Raw genomic sequence first — 22,762 nt, 5'->3', positions numbered from 1 at the left:
TTACGAAATGTCAAAATATATGTGTTTTACATGAAAACAGCCTACGGATCCAATACCGACCTCTGACATATTCATAACCTGATTTGACCTTGATGTACCAACATACCATTCTTTCATCCTTTCTTTTTCTGCCGTTGCAAAACACGGACACGAGTGTCGCAGCATTGACTGCGCTTACATCAGCGACGGAACCATTGACACCTAAACAGGCAACGGAAATGCTTCCAATATGATTCGCCAAACCAGATCCAGGTTGTCCGGCAGGAAAAACGTATACCGTACCAAGACCCTGCCGACCCTGAAATGAGATATTTTAACTCACGAGTGTTCACCATTCATAAGAAACTGTTTTCATAACCTTATCATAAAGGCACCCGGAGTAATATGAACCTTGACAGATATGTTGTATTTGCTTTCAACTTTCACATATTATTATTGGCATTCTATTTCGAATCACCAGTTTTGTCGAGGACAAAACATCTGAATCTTATAGTCATATAAGTTCTGTTCAGCGACCAATATGGAGATAAACCTTACGGCACAATTAAGATATACTGTGAAGGTTTAGAATTAAATGAAACAGAACTTTCCAAATCGTTATCAGTACTTCTCTTATTCCTTGAGTCAAAACCTCTTCCTCATAGAAGTCTGATTTCCTTAACGCTCTTGGTGTAGCCCAACTATTTGAAAATATCGGGATAGCATCACGTCTAAAAGCTAACGCCCTTAAAAAAATAGCAGAGTCTATTCCTTGAGTCAGCCAAGTTCTTTCTCCGCTCTTGGCAATTTGCAAATCTGAAAAAAAAATATTTGTTTTATAAAATAATGTATCAAAACCAGCTATTGTGGTTTAGAATTATTTCATCTGTTTAATCTTTTTTCAGACATTATAATTGTTTGACATAAATTACCTGCCACTTTTGCTCCGTGTGCAACACCTAATCCACAAGGAACACATTTATCACCCGTCTTTGGGCGAGCGATGAGTCCGGCACACGCAATCGCATGACTTTCAAAGAAATGGAGAGACAACACATTTAGATAAGGTCAGATTACTATTGAATTATACAATACAAATTCATTTATACATCACCTAAAGAGCACCGTAAATTAATATTTGTTTTTAATGCTATCGTATGTGACTCGTTCGCAGAATGTACTTTGTTAAATATTATTTTTAACATTGTTAAAACTGAGTTATTTTGAGTACCAACACCTACACCACAAGACCGCGCAAAATCATGCCAACGAGAGTGACTTTGTATAAGTTAATATAACTTTCCTTACAATCGTTGTAAAATAAATGAGGTTTGAACTAAACATTAAAAACTAACTGACAGATACTCGTTAATTAAAAACTTTATAAATCAAAGCCTAAATCAACGTTCAAAGGCATAACTAACGCTTTCGCACTTATTTGTGGACCGATGTGAAATGAGTCGTTATAACTGTTGTTTGTTTATACTTCATAATACGGTAGCTGAATTTAAATTTTATAACTAATTGGCTGAAAGGAATTTTATAAGCTAATGTCATAAACAAAGTGTGTTTATATTTGAGCGATTCATCCGTTGCCTAACCCACCGAACAATAAAGGATATCAATAATTAAATACAATTTGTTATTATAAATAGTAATTCTGACGCCATCGACATAACTTATATGTCACATTTAAGAGACAACGTTCAGTGCTTACCCTGTTGTTAATAAACTTCCATTTTTATCGGGTAAACTGGTATAACCTGTTTGGGGGATGTTTTCTACGAAGTTGTACGACAAATCAGAGTTCTGAAAATTTACCTCGTTAATGAAATAGAAATATGCAAGTACTTGTACTTGTATTTTTGTTTTGATAAACCAAGTACACTGATAGGCAACTGCACCTTAAATAATTGAGGCTGACAGAAGCTTGAGAAGAACGATATATCAACAATATAAAATATGTCAACTGTTCTTTCAATTATGTTGATTATCAAAAATAGACTGATTCAATATTTTAACTCATTAGGTTCATTTCGTTTGATTTAAACAGAAATGCACAACCTACAATATAGAATTAACCAATCACAAACGTGATTTGCAAACACTGTTGTAATACTTACTATGCTTTCTCGTATAAAGGCGTTGTTCGCATTGATGCCAACGTCAGTAACTCCCACAACAATTCCACGTCCACTGACATTATGTTTAATCCATGAGTCGTCAATTCCAAGCGCTTGGTCAAAATATGGTGGGCAAAGGAGCATGATATTCTGAAGCAAAGACAGGGAAATATATGAAATCCATGAACACACAAGTATGCTGCACTATTTTAAGGTACCACGTACACAAAAGACGTATCATGAACACAACTGTTTAAAAAGATCAAGAAGAGAAGACTGGACTGACTGTGTCGATTACCTACAATACGCACAGATACTAGTGTACCTCATTAGGATTTTTTTTCGCAAATAGTTCCCATAACTTTATCCGCTTTAATGACTGCAACCTTTGGTGAGTACTTGCATCTTATATAAAAAAAAACACCGTTCATTTGGTACATTGCGGAAAATAGCAATATTAATGTTCGGTAAATCACCTCTATTGTGAAATTTTTTTGGTACATATTGAAAACTAAATAACATATAACAAGGTCAATTTTAAAAATCTGCTTTGTGTATAACATACGTACGGATGCATTCCATTGATCAGCCTGTTGCTCGTCGATGTCATTTGCTGCAGATTGTGGATTGAAATCTGATGCTGGATACATCCTGTAGCTTTGAACAAGCTTTTCTATCTATTAAGTGGTTATAAAATTAAAGTAAACAGGTTAGTTGGGACCTTGTTAAAAGCTGGATTGTTAATTTTCGCACAAAACACATCACACAACAGCAGGAATAGCATTTACACATTTTTTCCTTCATGGAACCGTTTTTACTTAGTAATCCCAGTCTCAGTGTGATATTCAAGCACTAGTATCAATATAGCAATATTGCATTAATTCGCATTGGCTGCAATATTTCTTTAAAATGTTCGTAAATTAAATGATATTTAACATGAAGACTTATTGTGATAGGTTTGTTAATTGTACTTGATGGCATTCAATCTAGTAAATTTACTTACTATAATCAAAGCCAATGCATTTTCCTAAGATCAACGTCCGATTATTCCGTTTTTATACAGAGAAAGTAAAATACTCATTGGTATACACATTGTTGAAAGGAAATGGCCATAATAATAGTATTACACATGAGTTAGGACCAGGATCTGAAGTAAACCTAAAAACGCATACATGTTTGCAAACTAGGATCAGGCGATAAATGAGTACGTATACAAATGTAAATGAATATGTGCTTTAATAGTTATATTTTTATATTTCTGTTGGCTAATTTCGAGCCTCAGGGGTAAGGGGTCAGTGAAGAATATTACGTTGGATAACGTACTTATTAGAATATTGAATATTCTTTATCATTCTTTAATATCGGGCCGAAAAGCAAAGTAAAACGAAAAAACAAACTCCATTGATAAACTTTTATATCGATCCTGATGAAAAATATTTAAGAGTTTAATGTTTGTTTTTAGTAAGTCGAAATAATTCATTTTACGATATAAAAATCCAATCAATACACAAAATACAGCGCATTGTTTTTCAATACCAAGTGCAAGTTAAACATTCAATTGAATCTTATTCTATATCCTTTCCTCTACCATAGCCGCCTAATGCAGACCCTAAATTTGGGTGTCCCCATTACATCTATCATACACCGGCGAACTACCGCAACGGTGTAAACCGTACTCAATTTTTCGGCTTCTGATTACCGCTATCGTACAGCGTCGGAATACCGTTAATTTTTATAATTTTGTATATGTTTTGTTAAAACCAGAGTCTTAAATCTCATGATCAACATGCGATATCAGTTAGGTGGAACGTTAATCAAATTAAACCTAGTACAAATTTCTACTTAAATTAAACAAATTAATTACAAACATTATATAATATATAAAATTACATAATTTATCACCCTTATTAAATCAATTTTGAATTGCACGAATTAGTGACATATACATTTTCATTATTTAGGTAATGTTCTTGTAAAAATTTACACTTTTCTTTCTACTTTCTACCTTTTATATATGTGAATGCAATAAAATGTATTTTATCGGTTTTATTATGTAACGCCATTAAAAATATTAACTAATAAATAAATATTACATATCGGCATAACTACGCTCTGGTTGACTTTAGAACAATACATAACTCGCATTAATACACTATGAATATGATGAATATTGATGGTAGCAATAACCGTAGAGGTGTTGTAATCATTGAATTGAATATCATCATCAGTAGGTAAACGCACATGCAAAACAGTGCAATGGTATTCCTGTGATATGTAGATTGTGGTATTTTCCTTTTCTATATTGGCCACTTTTATTTTTTTTATAAAATTATTATAGGCGAGTTTTGTAGATAAGAATTATTTCTTATTCAAATTTGTTAAATAAATAAAGGATATTAGTATTCATTAAATCACTGTGGTAGTTCTTGTACTGACTTTTATCTATATGTATTTCAAAATTGCCGGTACGTTTAATGTTTTCATCAATTTTGAAATTATACCATGTGAGCGTGCATTGATACACTATGGATGTTTTAACTTTTGTAGTAACTCGATATTAGTGTTACTTGTGTTTCTCATAAATACGCTACGGCTAGTATTGACTATTTCTAAACCAACAGTTTTGTACTAAGGTATTAGAAAAAGGTTTTCCAAACATTATTTCAAACGTACAAAGCTTTAGAAAGTTGTAAGGCAACGTTTTTTTTTTAATTTTAATCAATTTATGCATAAGAGTGCTTGAATCGAAGTAAATTGAAGTAAACCACATAAACAATCTCTGTAATGCAATGTATTACTGAACCATGTGTGTTGAAATACGGTATTTAAGCCGTGCTTAATTTTAATTCGAGAAATAATTACAATTTTCCAGGCACATATCATTCCATGTAGAAGCCAGTAATAAAACAAAAATTGAAACTTATAATTTAAGGAGTGGTGTTAATATGTGTGTGTCTCTAGTTCATTGTTGTTTGAGTACTTGACTTGTACCCCTAAACAGGGCTTAATTTTGAATGATCAACTAATGGGCTTGTCCCTGTAGTTTTCGACTTTCGTTATATAAATATTTCTATTTCTTTTATTATTTACACATGCATAGAACGGTTACAGAACAGTATGTTTTATATCAAATAAATCAGAAAGGAATTAACTATCCACTATCATGATATTTTACACACATGCTCATTTATTTTCCATATAAATGTATACTTAAGTTATATGAATAAAATCTAAATACAGATTTACGTACAATCATTTTTACATCAAGGTAATAAAATGTTTACATCTTAGATTGAATTTCATTCATTTATTTACATCATAGGAACATAGGGAAAACACATAGATTAAATCAAACATGACGATCATCAATAATGATATGATTCACTGTTAGGTAGTAAAGATCCTCTATATCAACAAATAACTCATGCACACTATTACATAAAGGAAAAACATAAACCAAAACATAAATCAACGTATTTGAGTGTAACGATTATCTTGCCAAAATATCCCAAGATATGTCACGGGAAACAACTACAGTATAATCACACCATGAGATTAACGAAACGACAACAAAGTCTTGTGGAGTTTCTGATGCAATGCAATAACATCGGTCTGTAAAAAGAAAACACATATTGATGAATGTTTGTTATAAAGACACGTTGTAAGCGACAATTACATTGTATATGCACACTTTCGTAAAAAAAATGTCCCAATTTTAAGCGCGAAATGTTTGATATTATTACAAAATTTAAAACAAACATTATTTGTCACTTGTAAAAAAAGTATTATTCCAAATGATACTGTAGGAGGATTACTTTCTCTTCTTGAGTTTTTTTTTGCAATGATGTATCAGAAACAAAAGGTTGACACCTGAACAGTATTTTGTTATTATTATTTCATCAATACTTTATTGAAAAGTTATTTAAATACCTGATTGATCTAAACGGCGCTTTCATGTACTAGACTCTGAAATCAAAGATGTGCCATTGAACAGTATGAATAATTTAATGTATGCATTTTCATAAACTTAAGCGACAAACATACCATTCATTGTTTTGATTTAAAGGGGCGTTTTAAAATACAATACTATAAAAACATACATTATTAAAAATGTTTTACATACTTGAGTTGTTTATTACTTTCCACGATTTTTCTGGAGCCAAAGTATTGGGCAAGCGGATTCTGCACTGCACAGAGCCAAAGGGGTCAAGTTCAGCAATGTCGCTTGTTTGTTTGGATTTCCTTATACGCGTGCTATACTCTGACACCGATAAGTTGTTCTGCAACCTAAAACAGATACATACAATATTAAACAGCTGGTCAATTTTAAAAGATGGTGTTCATGTTTCATTTTGGTAGTACATGCAACGATCAATATGTTATCTAACGTGACTATGGTTACGTCTTAACATTCTACAGCATGTTTGTAATTTACTGTAAAAGAAGGTAAAACTACCATTCCCTGAAACAGTTTATGGGTAACCCGAGTGTTGACTGCCATGTCTTGATGAAACTGCTCACAAGCGAGATATCCAAGGCAAACCACACTGAATAGAGCCAAAAACGAACGCTTTGCGTTTATGCACTGTTATTGATAGTGAGATGGTCATGACTGTTCACAACACCCATGTACTTATATAAGTCAACAATTGCGGAATGCGATACATGAATTTTCCACTTTCCTTTTGTATTGCATTTTCCCCTCATAACCTTGTCTTGTAAGCTATTTATTTTTAGATCGAAACATGCAATCGTGTTGCACACATGTTTAGATTAATTGCATGCAGTGGAGATAAGCTTCCTTTCCGAGGTCTTTCGTATCATGTGTACCTCTCTGCTGAGCATCCTAACTTTGTCATCTCTTTTTTGTGGACTAATTTTGTGATTGGCCAATATTTCCTCTCGGTGTTAAATGCGCCACACGAATGTATAGATTTGCCAAGCACCAGAAGAACTGTTCTTTTAATCTTGTCGGCACATACAACATGGTTTCGTCCTGTGATGTTTTCTTTTCAGTTCGCTACAACTGTTTGAGTCAAACCTACGGCTGTCGTTCGACATAAGTACACCTGGAAATTCCAGAGATAACCCATGACAGCATTAGGACACGTTAACATTTTTATTCCTCTTTTTGCGGGCTTGTAAGAAGCACCAACGACTTTAAAATGGTGACCATGATATTTGATCATTGCTCATCAACAGATATGTATTAATGCATGTTGAAATAAATCATGCTGCTTTCTCATACAGCTTCTATAAGAGGGGTCACTGTGGATCCAATGTAACTTTTACAGCGACCTTGTGATATTTTTCCGGTTGGTTTATTTTCTATTTCATAGATTTCCATTTCAACTATACAGCATTTTGGTAATGAATGTTCTGTTGATATATTTGCAGTCAAATTGGTTTCCATGATAACTTTATAGCGATCAGGTAATAGATGTCCGGTTGAATTTATAAGAACCTTATGGCTAACTTTTAAATAGTTTATAAGCTTGATGTTTCATTACCAAGTTTAATATAGGTATTTATTTTAAATATTCCTGCGGTTCAGGGTAAGCCTTCGTAGCACGGTGAATACAACAACACTTGACTGCAATTTTTGCGACAACGGTTCGAACCCGGTCTCCGACTCGATATTTTTACATTTAGGTATATTTGTTTTACTATTGTGATATCAAGAGAAAAACATGTCATTAAATAATTGTCCTGAGATTCGTTACAGAACAAAACTGTTTTTGGTGCCAATCTGGTGTATAGTCCCTTTAAAGGGAGCATAACTAGAGTTAAATGACCTTCAAATGCAACTTCATTTGCCTTTCAAATGAGTTGTGTTATGCTGGTCACGTATTATGTTTATACCGGAAATACCGCAGCGTGGTTTTGCATATTGCTAGATTTGAGAGCGCTACCACAGTGCACTTAAGCGACTGATTATAGTTTAATTCAACCATGCAATGTCTACCTTATAGAAGTTAACTTACAGGTCCGTAAAACAAATCTTTATCTCACAGTAATACCACTGTGCACTTTTGCTCATTTCTTAAATTTGACAGTGATACCATAGCACACTTGATACAAGAGCATAACATAAGCTTGCTGTTTCATTAAAGCAAGTATATTAAAGCCAGAGCCGAATAATGTTGAATGACGACTTGTAAAGACATACCGTTGCTTAGTGTTGCATGGTTATTATTTTGGAAAGAAATACCGTAGTGTAGTAACTGTTTCTAAGACAAAGTACCATAGTGTACTAATGCTGGTTTTAAAACTCACACTCCTTCTTATTTTAATGACAAACACTCCACAAATTTGTGAAAAATGTGCATTTTGCGGCTGCGGAACTGGGTGTACCCATTATTTCGGTACGTTACAGTGGTCTACAGTATTCCTACAGTAAAACAGCAGCGGTAACCAGCACCCTTGAACTATTGGTCTGCATCAGGCGGTTACGGTAGCGCGCCGATGTATGGTAGCGGTATTCGAAAGGATATCAGCATTGGGCAGGGACGTTCTTATGTATTGTAAAGTTTGATATGAAAATGACGTACAATATATTGATCAAGACTTCATTTTTAAATATTGCTCTAACCATCTGAAACATTAAACTTTTTCTTAATGTGACTGCAAAGTGTATAAAATAAAGGCACTGTATTGTTTGAAATGTGTATTAATGGTTTAAAGTAAAGAGACAAACGCTCTTTTAATAAAGACACATATTGAAGGAGTGAACCAGATCAATTGCTGACTAAGAAAATTGTTTTGCGCTGACGTGTAAGATTTGACATACATACCTCTCCTTAATGAACACGTCATTTCTTATAGAATAGTAGCTCTTTATCAGATATTTGTCAGCAAGAACAATTGACTATAAAAGTAAAATCAATCACTACAGCTACACCAAATGTTTGGATTTCATGGAAAAGGTTAGTGAAATCTTAGTTGAATATCTTAGCTACAGTATCAACGTTTTATGTTACAAATACTTAGTTGTTCGGATTTTATAAACTGTAACCAAAAGTAAAAGAAATTTGAATACGTGTCTGTTTGAACGTCGGAGTTTTTGTAGATCAGACGACAACAGTCGATGTTTCGTTATCTCCGATTCCTTCACAAAGATGAAAAGATTGTCATTTATCTGAAAATATAATAAATTGCAAAAATCTTTAAAATAATAAATTATTTTTTAACAATACATTACGTATCTAAGTGATCAACTCACCATCTATGGAAATAGCAACTCATTGAATTGAATTTATTATTTAAGGATAGCTGATGATCAACTGTGGTTGTTTGGTTTCAATCTATACAGCTAGTAAATACGGGCTTGAAGACAAACGCGAAGCGTTTGTCTGTGTAAGACCTCTTACGGTTTGTACGTGTTTGCAAGGGACTACCTCTTTTTGCCGGAGTGATAGGCATTAAAAAACTTGGGCACCACTGAACCATGAAAATAAGAACCAGAAAAGCTCGTCATACATTGTTCATATAAAGCGCGTGCATGCCGGCAAGCAAATTGTACATGTTTAGGGCGGGTTTGACCTCCGTTAACCAATGAAAATCAATACGGAAATACCCGAGGTACATGTTCAATCCACCTTCGGCACTTCCATAAAAGGAGTGGAGAACAGATATTATGAATACACGTCTAAAGAGTACTTCTTTTGACTGGAAATTATATTTCATAACACTGCAATAATAATACAAAACGAACATTCTTTGTCATAACAATTTTTTTTACCCCACATCTTTAATAAACCCGTCTAAACCGGATATCTAAATAATTAAGATAAATGTATATATGCGCATTTTACGACATCTGAAGTAAACAATGATTTGCATATATCAATATCATGATGCAATAACACGGATTTAACGTTGCTTTCACGGTGAGTTGATCTAATAATTATACTTGTTATTGTGAATTCAATCGTTCATACGTTGCTGTTTGGACAGCATATTGGCATAATGACATAACGTTGGATTTTTCGTAATAAACAAGCTAAGTTGATGCAATCGGTATCCACATCATCAATCGATATGACCTTCACGGCTTCAGGTCATAATTTATGACTCATCACTATAGATGCCAAACCAACTGTTAACTGTGCGACTGTGTACTTCGTTTATTGTATTCTAAAATTAAAGTATTGAATAAAAATGTTTAAATTTAAGTAGTGAAAACTAAATCTACAAAATCATTTGTTTTTCATTAAGAATCATTGTGGATGATTATGGTTAACCTGAGAAGAAAAGTGAGCCTAGTGTTGGGCTCAGACTCACGGCCGCAGGAACCCTTGCACGGCGCTCTTGCCAACTGAGTTAAACAGGTAGCTGGTTCCAACTCACACAGACTAGACTCGTCCGCCCATCAAAGGGGCTGTCTGATAGATGATAAAATAGCGAGAAAAAAAGAGAAAATTGTCGAAAAATATCATAAATTCGATGTGTACAATCCATTGAAACTTACTTACTGAAGTATCACATAGTTTACAAATTATTTAAGTTCAGGAGTTATTTAATATTTTTTTCCATTATGAAAGATTACCAGGTAGATTTTTGGTGCCTATCTGTGACACAGTCCCTTTAACCATTAAGGCCGACATGTAGGCACTTCTGCTCATTTACTGCTGCCACGATTGTGGATAACCTGAGTGAAATTATGCCCGGTTAGGTGATTAAACACACCACCGCAGCCGGAACTCTATATAGCTACTAAGAGCTAACTCAGCGGCTAGTCCTAACCCAAACACACTTCAACCCAGTTTTAAAATTAAAAATGTTTATTGAATAATTACTTTATTCATGGCAGAGTGTGGCAGATGACTCGCGAATACTGTAAGCGATAAAGATGTATGAATTAAATTACAGAACAACACACTTCAGCACACATTATGAAATCAAATGTTTAGTAATTCATGATTTGTTTAAGAGCGGGGGGTTCTGGAGGGGTTTTCCCTCCCGACAAGACAACCATCAAATTTGGCATGTTTGACCTGGTTTCAACAAGCATTATAATGGGAGTATTATATAGTATGAACACAGGGAAGGTTTCAGCATAAAAGACAGTGTTTCTTTTTGGCAGAATTACATGATAACCCATGATAACACTAGAGCTACAGTGTCTTACTGGTGATTTTTTTACAAAGGTTTTCAGAAGGATACCTTTAGGCGAGATGAAATGTATCGTGCTTCAACTGGCACATATTTTCGCACAGAATTTCTTTAAGTTAACTTCATTTCAAAATTATTCAGCTGAAGGCATGTATAAGCATGCAAGACAGTTTTAGACAAACTCTTTCCTACGAAGTAAAAAATGACATTAAAGTTATTAATTATGTAAATGGGGTGGGTGCGGGAGGGGTTTCCCATCCCGACAAGCAATGTTAATAAAACCTTTTTTCTCCTGCATATAATCAGAAAATACGGGGTCATCAGTTCAGCACAAAAACAGTGGCGGTTTTTGCAATATTTTTCAGTAGTTTTTAACATACTTGTAGGTGTGCAATTGACTCTTCCTAACAGCTGTTTTGACTTGTAATAGAATATGGTCGAGAAATATTTTCTTCTCAATTCGTTCTTAAAACACAGTCTATATGAATTACTAAAAAAACTATATTGTTTATGTAAAATTAACAAGACATTTACAATGCCAGCTCTGATAAACTAAAGCATAGACATAGCAAATTTCAAAATATTTTTATTATATATGCTTTGTGGTGATAGACATTTATAAACAATAAAAACAATCTTTCACTGTTTCAAACATATTGATATATTTTTTACTGTTTAAAATTAAAGCCAGCTCTCAATAGATATTGAATCCCATCAATTTAAACCGGTATGCCAGAAATGTGTTGATTAAGTATGTTGTATAGGCTATAAGGGTGTCAATGATTGTATCTATGAGTAGATGTTGTGCGGTTTTTTATTTTCCTTTCTTATTGTTTTAAACAGACCCGGGAGAAAATAAGGTTGAACCAGCCAGACAGACAGCCCGCCACCCGGTCGAGCTGTTCTTGGTTTATGCTAACATGCCGACATGCTAAAATTTGTTAGCACTTCAAGATCTTATAATGGAAAATTGTATCCAAACTGAAGTATAAAGTGAGTAAGTTATGTCATATAAGACCGTTGATACTGTTTTTTTCCACACCTAATGAATTTCTTTCATGTTGTTTGCCAATCATTTCTGGTGCTGCTTTGATCATTATAAATATTATTATTTTCTAATGAATCTGCTGACTTGTATGAGTCTTTGGTCTGTATTGTGCATCTATTCGCACATTTTGTTTGCTCTTTTAAGCAAACATTACATTAATTGCAAATTCTATAAGCAATTAATAAAAACTTACTACACATTTGATGCAGAATGATGTTTTATTTATGCACCAGTCAATTGTAACCACGGCCCTCCCCCATGTCCGGGGAATAGCCGGGACTTTGACTTTTGGTCCAGCCAACCCCGGGTAAAATCCCGGCCTGCGGGGACGAACTAATGGTTAAGCCCCGGCCAAATGCCCCCGCACCCCAAACAGAGAATCTATATAATGCCCAATCTCCGCGGTCACACGGCCCTGCGGGGCCACCTGGAAAGTAAAAACACGGCCCTTTTTCCCGGTATACCCCCAGACCTGAGGGGGCCGTAGTTACAATTGACTGGTGCATTAGTGTGCATATGATTTTCAGCTCATGGACAAGAAAACATTTACTTCAACAATTACAGCAACACAATGAGATCCCTATTTTAAAGAAATAATGCCACCTTTCATTAATTCATTAATTAATTCATATATATTCATTCATTTATTCAGTTTATACATTGAAAAACTTGACATTTCTCAAGGCAAAAGAAATAAAAAAGTGAGCCGCTTTCATAAAGATTAGAGCCTTTTCCCTTCATGCATTAAAAAAAACAACAACCTTAATACATTATAAATGTCTTCAAAACCCTTATTTATTGCTTATTTCAATAGCCAGACTGGTTGCTGTAGCCACAGAGGAATTTTCAAGGACAAGAACCAGTTCTGGTCAAATTGTGGTCTCGTGTGGTTTTGCCATACCGGTTCTCGGCAAGGATTTCCGAGAAAGGAATACCGTCTCCAAGTAAGAAGAAATTCTAAGCATTTCTGGTTTTAATGCTTACAAAATGCATCAGGGTACTCAATAAGCTGAGATTAACCTTTGAGTTGTTAATAACTGATTGCAAAATGTCCAAAAGACTATATATTTCATAAAATTTGTCCTGAAAATCCTTGAATTCAAGAACCCTTCTGCATATTTATCACATTTATGACTACATAAAAGATTGTGTATGCCTAAAATGAGTGTTTACAGGCCTTTTTTCAAACTTTAACAGTAGTGTCAGATAGTTTTATTAGTGTAAAAGATTGCTATTGTGTCTTGCTTGTAGATCATGATGTGCCAATAAGCTCCACTTAGCTGCGGCTTACCCCCCCCCCCCCCAACCCCCCCCCCCCCACCACACACACGACGGTAGTCCTGCAATCTGAATCCAGGAGATGCAGCTCTGAATCCAATATTTCAGAAGAATGAAGATGTTTGTCATTTCTGTAGTACTTGTTTGTTTGTAAATGATTCCAAAGAGTGAGATTTATAGCAAATCATGTGTAAATAAGCAACTTATAGACAATGGTGAAGTGCTGTACTCTGAATTAATAATGCCAAATCTAGCCTTCAAAACAAATACTTAAAGTAAAACAAAACAAACAAAAACGGGCATAATAATGCTATATCTGCATTTTCTACATCATGTAGCCACCTCATACATGAAAACACTAGCAGTTGTCATGAATCTTTCAGTTTTGGTGGGTTTTTTTTGCCATTTCCTTTGTTGCGTCATTTGTCCCAGAAGCATACAATTTTGCATATAGTGGTGTTTAGACTGTTTATAAACACATAATCACTAAATTTCTTTTGTTAAACTGAACAGTTCTGTTACCTTTGTATATAAGTGGACCAGAAAAGCAAAATGTTGACAAGTTGAAGCATTTCAGTTTGACTCTTTGTCTTTTTTATATAAAACACTAAGCCGATGAAGTGGAAAAACCTTATTTTGCTTAGAAAAAAATCTTAAAAGAGAAGGCAGACTATTTTGTGTGTTCTGTATTATAGACACTATTGAAAACTACAAGGAAAACTTTACTTGGTCAAATTATTCAAATGCATAAGGAAACAATGGCTCTTCAAAGGTTTGCGGCTTACCATTTGAGGGAAATGGCTGTTTCTGCTTTTTTATGAAAATACCACAGGTGCTAATACATTTTGTGTTTAATAAATCATTGTTAAACTTTCAGTATGTGTTGCATATAACCTGGAGTTGAACTATAGGAGTTTTGAAGTATGTTTCTGAAAAAAAGAGTTGCTTAAATAGGCTCAAGACCACAGTTATCTGTCCCCCGTTGACCAAGACCCGGATGTGAATACAGAAAAAGAATGCTTGTGTTCAAGTATCAATATTTTATTAAAGTTGAATGAAAGAGAAGAAACAGGTGGACCTGTTGCATAAAGATTAACATAATTTGACACTGTATTGCAAAAACTGATAGTTTTCAGTGTAAAAATTGGTCATTGCCTGTGGAACTATGAAAATTGGTTGTTTGTAGCCTTATTCCGTATTGACCTCAGGGTCATGTATTACTACTGAATTTTGTGAGAAAACGCAATGGTCAACCCTAAGTGTTCTTGTGATTAAAGTTTGTGTCTTGGAATGTTCTACAACAGCCAGTTACTTGTTTTTCAATTGGGACTGTTTTCAATTGAGAAGCCAGGTTAGTGTCTATTTGAAACATATATTAAAAATAACTGTGGTCTCACATAGCATGCGCGTCTAAAAATAGACATTTTTTGGTTTCCCAAGTCTGAGGTGGTAAGCGCGTACATGTATTAAAATGTATTGTGAATCTCATTACAACCGGTGTTTGCCTTATTTCTAAACGACATTTCCAACAAAATAACAGCTTACGTAAATAAACAATAATTACAGAATGAATTGATTAAACTTGAAAGTTGTGTTATTGTAAAAATCTTATATATGTATTTAAATGTAACTGGGTTCGGTTTAATGAAATAAATATTGCATGGCTTCCAGTGTGACAGTACATATTGTCAACATTCGGGTAAGTACTTTTACCCTCGGCTTTGCCTCGGGTAACAGTATTCCCTCATGTTGACAATATGTACTGTCACACTGGAAGCCATGCAATATTTATATAATGTCATATTTTGGGATATTACTCAGAACAAAAACATCAAGAAGACTTTATATCAAAGTAATAGCACTGTTTTTGTCAGAGTTTAGGGATATAGTTTCTATCCTATTTTTATCAGAAATTAAACAGCTTTTTATGTAATTTATTTTCTGACATGTGTGATATCTGTTGTTTTTTTGTTGTTTTTCTTTCATTTATTGTGATATCTGATGTTTAAGCTGCACTCTCAAAGATTAACGTTTTGACAAATGTTTTATTTTTTTGTCTTTGAACGAACATGTTTTTGCATAAATATCTGCAAACCAATAATAAAAGACTTCTGACAAAAGATCAGATGACAGCGTTTCATATGTCCGTCCCAAAAACGATGTTTTATGGATTTTTATTAAACCTTTAGTAACTGTTTAACCAATAAAACATTATATTTGGAATGAAAATATGAAAATCTGCGATTACAAAAAAAATAATCTAATTCCAAGACAAAGAATAAAAAAAGTTGTCAAAACAGTAAATCTGTGAGAGTGCAGCTTTAAGTAACAGCAAAACTATTATGGCATTTTCCTCCATAATCAAGTGCGTGCATAAATGACAACCTCAAGTTAGTGGATTTTTCTTTATTATATATCAATGCTTTAAAGGAAAACAATCAAAAGCAAAAAGTACTTGCTTTATTTCATGTACAAACAGGAAAGTTATTAACAACTTCTGAACTTGACAAACATGTACATTACACTGCTTAAATAAGACCATGTAGTTACTTTCAATCCATTCTTTTCAATAGAGTATCAGTTATTCTTAGTATAAGCCTTAAATATATTTTAGCATTAACTTATTCATTCACTTATGTTGCCCACACATTAAAATGATAAAACCTTTTTGTTAAAAATTGTAAGGTTCACTTTTGTTTTCATTTTCAATTAAAAAAACATGCATTTTTTCTGTTACTTTTTTATATATTTATTTTCTAATTACTTACTTATTCTACAATTATACTTACTATAAACAAAACACTTATGTAATGGAAATATATTGCAGATATTGAAGTGTGCTTTAAAAATATACTAAGAACTGGTTTTTGAAAATGGAAGTAAACCCCTAAAATTTGGTTTGAAAAAATGAAGTTTAAATAAAAGTTGTGTAATGTTCTTATGTTTGACCCTTCCCTCAATGGGCAATTTATTGCATTCATATTTTTCCCTAACTATTATTTTATATTTATTTTTTTCTGTGTAAACAATATAGATTTTTTTCAAATTTGATAATGCTTTTGACATGTGAATTTAAATGAATTGTTTTATTTACTGTTAATCAGGGATTATACTCATGCATTTGGTCAAAGGAATGTTTTACTGATGTTGCAGATAAATGGACATATTTTATGAAATGGATAGTGTTGAAGATAAATCTTCAAATATGAGTATTGAATGTTATTGTTACAAGAATATAATAAATTTCGTCACCTTAGTGCAATAACTCAATAATTGCATATAGATAAAGAAGCAGATATTGAGTTTATAAATATCAATCATTCTTTGTCGTATTATTTCGATCGAAATCGGTTGTATATCTTGATTTAACCATATTTCTGACATTCCAATTTCTTCTCATAGTCAACAAAACAACAATACAGTTTCATCTTTGAGGAAAGTGTTTTTGCTAAAATTGAATGTAAAATATACACACAATCAATCGTAGACTTTCCTTTTTGAAATCCAAATTGATTTTCGATTGTTATTCGATTTTATTATTAATACTACTCCACGTTGTTAGTCTATTAAGTAATATTTGAGAATATATTTTCGAAAGAATATTAATGAGAGTTATTCCTCTATAATTCTTTGGTTCGTCTACATTTCCCCCTTTAAAAACAGGTACTATTATACCATCCCCAAAGGATCTGGGGTATTCTCCAGTAGAAAAGATGCGATTGAATAGTTTCGATAGAAATGGTGATATATCTGTAAATATAGTTTTATAAATTTCCGCGACTATTCCATCCAAACCGCTACTTTTATTATTGTTTTGGGAAAAAAACAGCTACTTTAATTTCTGCCAATGTTATTTTTTTGTCAAGATACTCATCGCTAATGTTTGTTCTTAATTCTTGGTTTTCATTATTATAGTCTGAAGTACTATATAATGTTTTGAAATGGTCATATAAGTCTGACGCATTTAAATTCTCAGATTTAGGTTGACTTTTTTATATTTGCTTTTAATTTTATTCCAAAATTCCTTGGGTTTTGATTTACTCAGGTTTGCCAAAATTTCTTTTTCTTTTATATTAAATTTAGTCTTATGTTTTCTTTTCAACCTATTGTAGCAAGACTTTGCTTCAATGTATTCATGTCGTAAGTTGGCACATATTTTATTACGAATTTTTTTATTTCCAGCCTTTTTAAAATGAGCTCTAGCATTAAAACATTCTGTATTAAACCACGGCTTTTTGTTTGGGTGTAATTTTCTTGTAGTTATATTATTTTGTTTTTTGGCAGACATACACGATGACGAATCTTGAATTATCTGTATGAACGAATTCGTTATACCGTCAATATTTTTATTAGTGTTTAATTGTTCTACTAGTAAAGACAATTGATCACTTTTTAGTAACAAATTTCTTTTAAGTTCCTCATTTTTTTTAATGGATTCCATTTGATTTTAGTATCATTATTATTTATAATATTATCATTGGTATTATTTTTCTCAACCCGCTTATAAAAAGAGAAAACGATCCCTGAATGATCGGAAAATTCGTTTGGATCAAGTATTTGAAAGTCCGAGACATGTATGATATCCTGAGGCTTAAGTATTAAATGATCCACTACGCTTGATCCATTCATTGAATGAAATGTATATTCGCCAACACCGTGATCGCTGTGCAGCCGACCATTACCAATAATATAAGATGCGGACTGACATAACTCGATCAGGCGTTTACCGTGTGTATCTAGCTTTTGAATCACGTGGTGAAATGTGACAGCTGATTATCATTGTCAATATACCTGTCAAATGTAAGGTAATCTATAACATTAGAGCTTCTGCTATTAAGATCCCCTATAACAAAACATTTACCAAGTTGAAAATACTTTTCAAAACCAAGTTCTATTTCTTCGAAAAAATCAAATTGATCATTTCTTAGTATATTAGAGTTACTTGGAGGAATGTATGTGTTGCAAATATATACATCTTCTTTAAAATTAAATAAATCTTTACTTAACTTTATCCAAATTATACCATGTTGGTTTTTTCTGCAATTTCAAAATACTTGTTTAATGATTGGTGATAATAAATTGATAGGCCACCGCTAAAACGGCCTTTCTTTGTGTTGAACGACTTATTTCCATTTAAATGATCACAAAAATAATCTTTAATATTTCGATTTAAACAAGTGTGTTTAGAAATCCAAGTTTCTGATAAAAATATAACATCATACTTATTAACAATGTCTAAAAAGTCAGTGTTTAATTTTTTTTTCGAAAGACCATTAATGTTCCATGATATAAGCCTTAATTCTGGCTCCTCTTGACTGACCTATGCACTATTGGTTTTATGGTCACAGAGTTTTTTGTTAATTTTCGATTTATATAGAGTTAATTTCCGGTGATACGGGCGGTGTTTCCATGTTCTTCGGCGTCCTTCACGATAGGGTAGAATGCCTTCCAAGCGTCACGGTACTCCTGTGGGGATTGTACTCCGATGCCATGGCCGGAGCCCTTTAGGGCATCTTTGATGGGCGGTTCGAGGGATTTTAACATAACGGCCTCTCTTGATTTGTAGTTGTGGAATTTAACCACAATGGGACGAGTCTTACCAGCCGCCTTCGCCCCGAGTCGATGCGCACGGTCGAAAATCATACCCTCTGTTTCAAGCTGTAATTTCAACTTTATTAGGTCCTTGATGAGCTCCTCACAGTTCTCATTATTCTCAGGGGCACATTCAGATACCCAGTAAAATAAAAGGTTGTCTCGCATCGACCGCGCTTTCATGTCTAAGAGTTCCTCTTTGGCCCTTTCTGCTTCCTGTAGAAATGAATGTATCGCCGAATCGGCATTTTTACAAAATGTGTCTATTTGTTTCACTTGTTTTTGAATTGAGTTTACCTCTGTTTTTCGTGAGTCATTTTCTTCACTTACGAAGCTGCATGCCTTTTCAATGTCGTTGACTTTCGTTTCCTCCGAACTCATTCTCTCATCAAAAGCCGACAACTTTAATTTGATACTTCCTAGGGCCTGTTCAATTTGGTCAATTTTAGGTATAACTGTTTTAATTGATTTAATGTCCGACATAATTTTTTGAGCCCATGGGGGTGGGGCGTTACTATGTGGTGTTGACGCCGCGAATACACCCGGTGACTGAGGGTTGAATCCATATTGAAATGGTTGTCCATCAAAATTTATGCACGTGTTACCCGAAGCGGCATGGTCACTGTTTTCAAGATGGCTATTAGATAGTGAATTTTTCGCCTTTCTCTTTTCACTCTTTTTCCTCTTGTTAGATTTTTTGTTTTTCTTTTTTTTCGTTATTTGACATGAAGCCTGATGTTTATACAATACACTGATGTCCAAATAAGTTTAATAATCCAGTTTTATTTAATTTAAATCACTAATATTCCCCGGAGAAAAACATTCCATGTCTTCACTCTTCACGCTTCACTGCTATTCAATAATACGAACGATTTCCGTCACACTACTTAGCCGATTTCTTTCACTATCGTCTTAATTACTAATCAAAATACTGAGAGATCATGCAAAGTATGTGGCAAGGAAGATGACGAACAATGGAGATAAGCCTGTATTATCATACTAGTATTCATTAAATCATGGACAAATAATGGCCTGTATCTTTTACTTCTTCAAAAAATGGTTTTCTGGTAACTGGACTAATTAAACAGCTGAAAAGCACATTCAAAAAAGCCTCTTTGTCGTTGTCATATGAATATTCATAAATTAAGGATCTGTGCTTAACTTCAAAGAACATGTACTGAACAGTTTTTCGACTTGTCTATATAAAACAGCTAGTTGTTCTTGATGGCCCGAGAGGCCAAATATGCCGGCCGCGATGTATTGTAGAACACGTGTTTCATAAAAAGAACTACGATTCCGGCAAGTACACTTCAAGCCCGTAGAGGCAGCGCCTTAGTTCATATTAATTACCCACAGCTATTGTAATGGTTATAAACTATTTTTAGCCAAATATTGCTACACAAAACAACGTTCCATAAGGTTTGAAACGGAAATTATTCAATTCTTATAATCATAGGTCAGATATAAATGTTATTTAAAACATAGCTAATCTTGATGGTTTATGCATCTTGCATTTGTCACATCTTGGTTATTGCATGGGCATGTTTAAGTTGTAAACAAACTTTAGGTGTTTTTGTTAAAAAAAATTGTTCTATATCAATTGTTTTGGAATGAAATAATATATACATATATTCAATATAAGTTGAAGACGTTTCTAGAGCACGTTGGTAGTAGCTTTAGGAGACCCGTAACACATAATGGGAATAAATATATATTGGGGCCATCAACAAACCCACGGCAACATATTGTACGATAACGATTTTCAATGGAATATTAAATGAGTAAAATAAATAAAATTTAGTATTTAATTTGAAAATAATCGTAGAGTGATTTATTCAGCCAGGGTATTTGCCTATATTATATATCAAAACAATATAATTAATTATTAAAAAATTGATCTATATCTGTTTCTTCTAACCATATAATTTTAAATTTGAATGCACTAAAGGAGGTCCGTAACAAATACTGGATTGCATAATGCAAACTGAACTAAAACGTAAAGCTTACCTTACTATCGAAGGAGAAGAAATACTTTCCCAACGATTGTCTTATACCATTTAAATACATTTCTTTCGATCGAATAACAATCCGGATCTTCTCATATTCAGTTCCTTGCGCTGTTTCAACAACGAGAAACAAAAATGTAAAAGTTAGAATGATATTCACCCTCGCCATCTTCGGATGTCCACAATGTGCCATACAATGCCTCACCGTAATGTGTTTTAGCTAGTAATATAAACTAATAATCAAAGTGGTAAACACTGCCAGTCTACTAAGTATATCCTATACTGAACTGCGCAACGATGAAGCCGTAACCAATGCTGAAACTGTTTTACATTTATGTCCACTTTACTTTTGCGCATAACCGAATTTAGTTATTGACAGTTAGCTATGTTTGAATGCTTGTTCATGTATTGACTAAGTATAGATATTATGATTTAAATGTTATAAATGCACGACTCTAAATTTGTGATAAGACTGTGTCTGTCTTTGCATTTATTATGTTTAAATCGCATCTTAAAATAGACTATTGAACCAAAACATTTGTTATCAATTATTACTAATACAGTGCTGTAACGCTGCGCTATTCGAAAAGTATGCCTTATAATGAATTAGAACATCAAGATATAAAATAGAATATAGAGTATTCCCCTTTGATAAGTCATACAGCACAAGTCGAAATAAACTTGTGTTTAGATGATAGAAATAGTAGTACTGCCGAACAGCCCGCTCAATCGAATATTGAAGCAACTATGGACGATGAAATAAACATTAAAAGTCCATAGTAAACGACTAAGTGATAACATAAAACAAACCCATTCACTCTTATAAAGATGATGAAATAATCAATTTGTTTTTTTAATGTTCTAACTATATCTCAGAAATATAGACAAATGTTAAAATATGTATGGTTGTTGAAGCAGTTTATGTAAGATTGTGTCATGTATAAGATTCAGGGTTATGGTTACACGTTCATGTCAACGGCGCTTTATAATCAAGGCAAACAATACAATTTGTTTGAATGTATGAATACATTTACACTCAAATTTTACAGAATGTTAGAGAATATTGAAAATATGTACAGAATATTGAAACTCTTCAGATCAAGGTCCATAACCATATACTATTTTGAAATTGCTATTCGTCTGACAAGAATTTCTCCTAGACATTTGTTTACAGATGTTGGACAATTTGTTGATATATTGCATTGTTCAGGTTTTGTAATAGTGACGCAGAAATAATTGAATGACTATTTTATTCACTACGTTATCATTTGTACGAATGTATAAAGGCGTTTTTAAAATAACATGCTTTTTAAAAGTATTATTTATAAATTGTTTTTATAAATAATACTTTAACTGACTATATCTTTATTACGTTATTATCCTTATTACTTTGTAAACGCGTACTTAAAATAGCATGCATGTCACAATAATAAATGTTTTATTATATTTTGTTGTTTTAAGCTTTTGTAGTTTGATTACGTTATTATCCTTACAAATGTTTCAACTGGTACTAAAACAGTACTTCTTTTCTTTGTCGAATTTGTATGCATTGTTCACCTTTTCTCAACATTAAATATGTACTATAGTTTTGGAGTGGTCTCGTGATATAGATGCACGCCTGT

At 33.2% G+C, this 22,762-nt stretch overlaps 1 protein-coding gene across 2 annotated transcripts; it reads right to left on the bottom strand.

Annotated features, from left to right (window-relative positions):
- Nucleotides 1–109: 109 nt before the first annotated feature.
- On the bottom strand, nt 110–21,534 carry LOC128237444 (endoprotease aex-5-like). Of its 2 annotated transcripts, XM_052952994.1 has the most exons (7): nt 21,142–21,534; nt 9,142–9,240; nt 2,672–2,779; nt 2,103–2,252; nt 1,697–1,788; nt 912–1,009; nt 110–795 (listed from the first exon to the last, which is right to left on the bottom strand). In XM_052952994.1, the coding sequence occupies exons 1-7, from the start codon at nt 21,331–21,333 to the stop codon at nt 545–547; spliced, it is 990 nt and encodes a 329-aa protein (XP_052808954.1). In that variant the 5' UTR covers nt 21,334–21,534; the 3' UTR covers nt 110–544. The 2 variants fall into 2 exon arrangements, with proteins under 2 accessions (XP_052808954.1, XP_052808964.1); XM_052953004.1 differs by lacking the exon at nt 9,142–9,240.
- Between the last annotated feature and the right edge of the window lie 1,228 nt (nt 21,535–22,762).

This window comes from Mya arenaria, chromosome 1 (assembly GCF_026914265.1).
Source record: "Mya arenaria isolate MELC-2E11 chromosome 1, ASM2691426v1".
NCBI classification, from domain to species: domain Eukaryota; kingdom Metazoa; phylum Mollusca; class Bivalvia; order Myida; family Myidae; genus Mya; species Mya arenaria.
The sequence above is the reverse complement of the archived record's forward strand: the minus strand, read 5'-3'. Positions and strand labels throughout refer to the sequence as shown.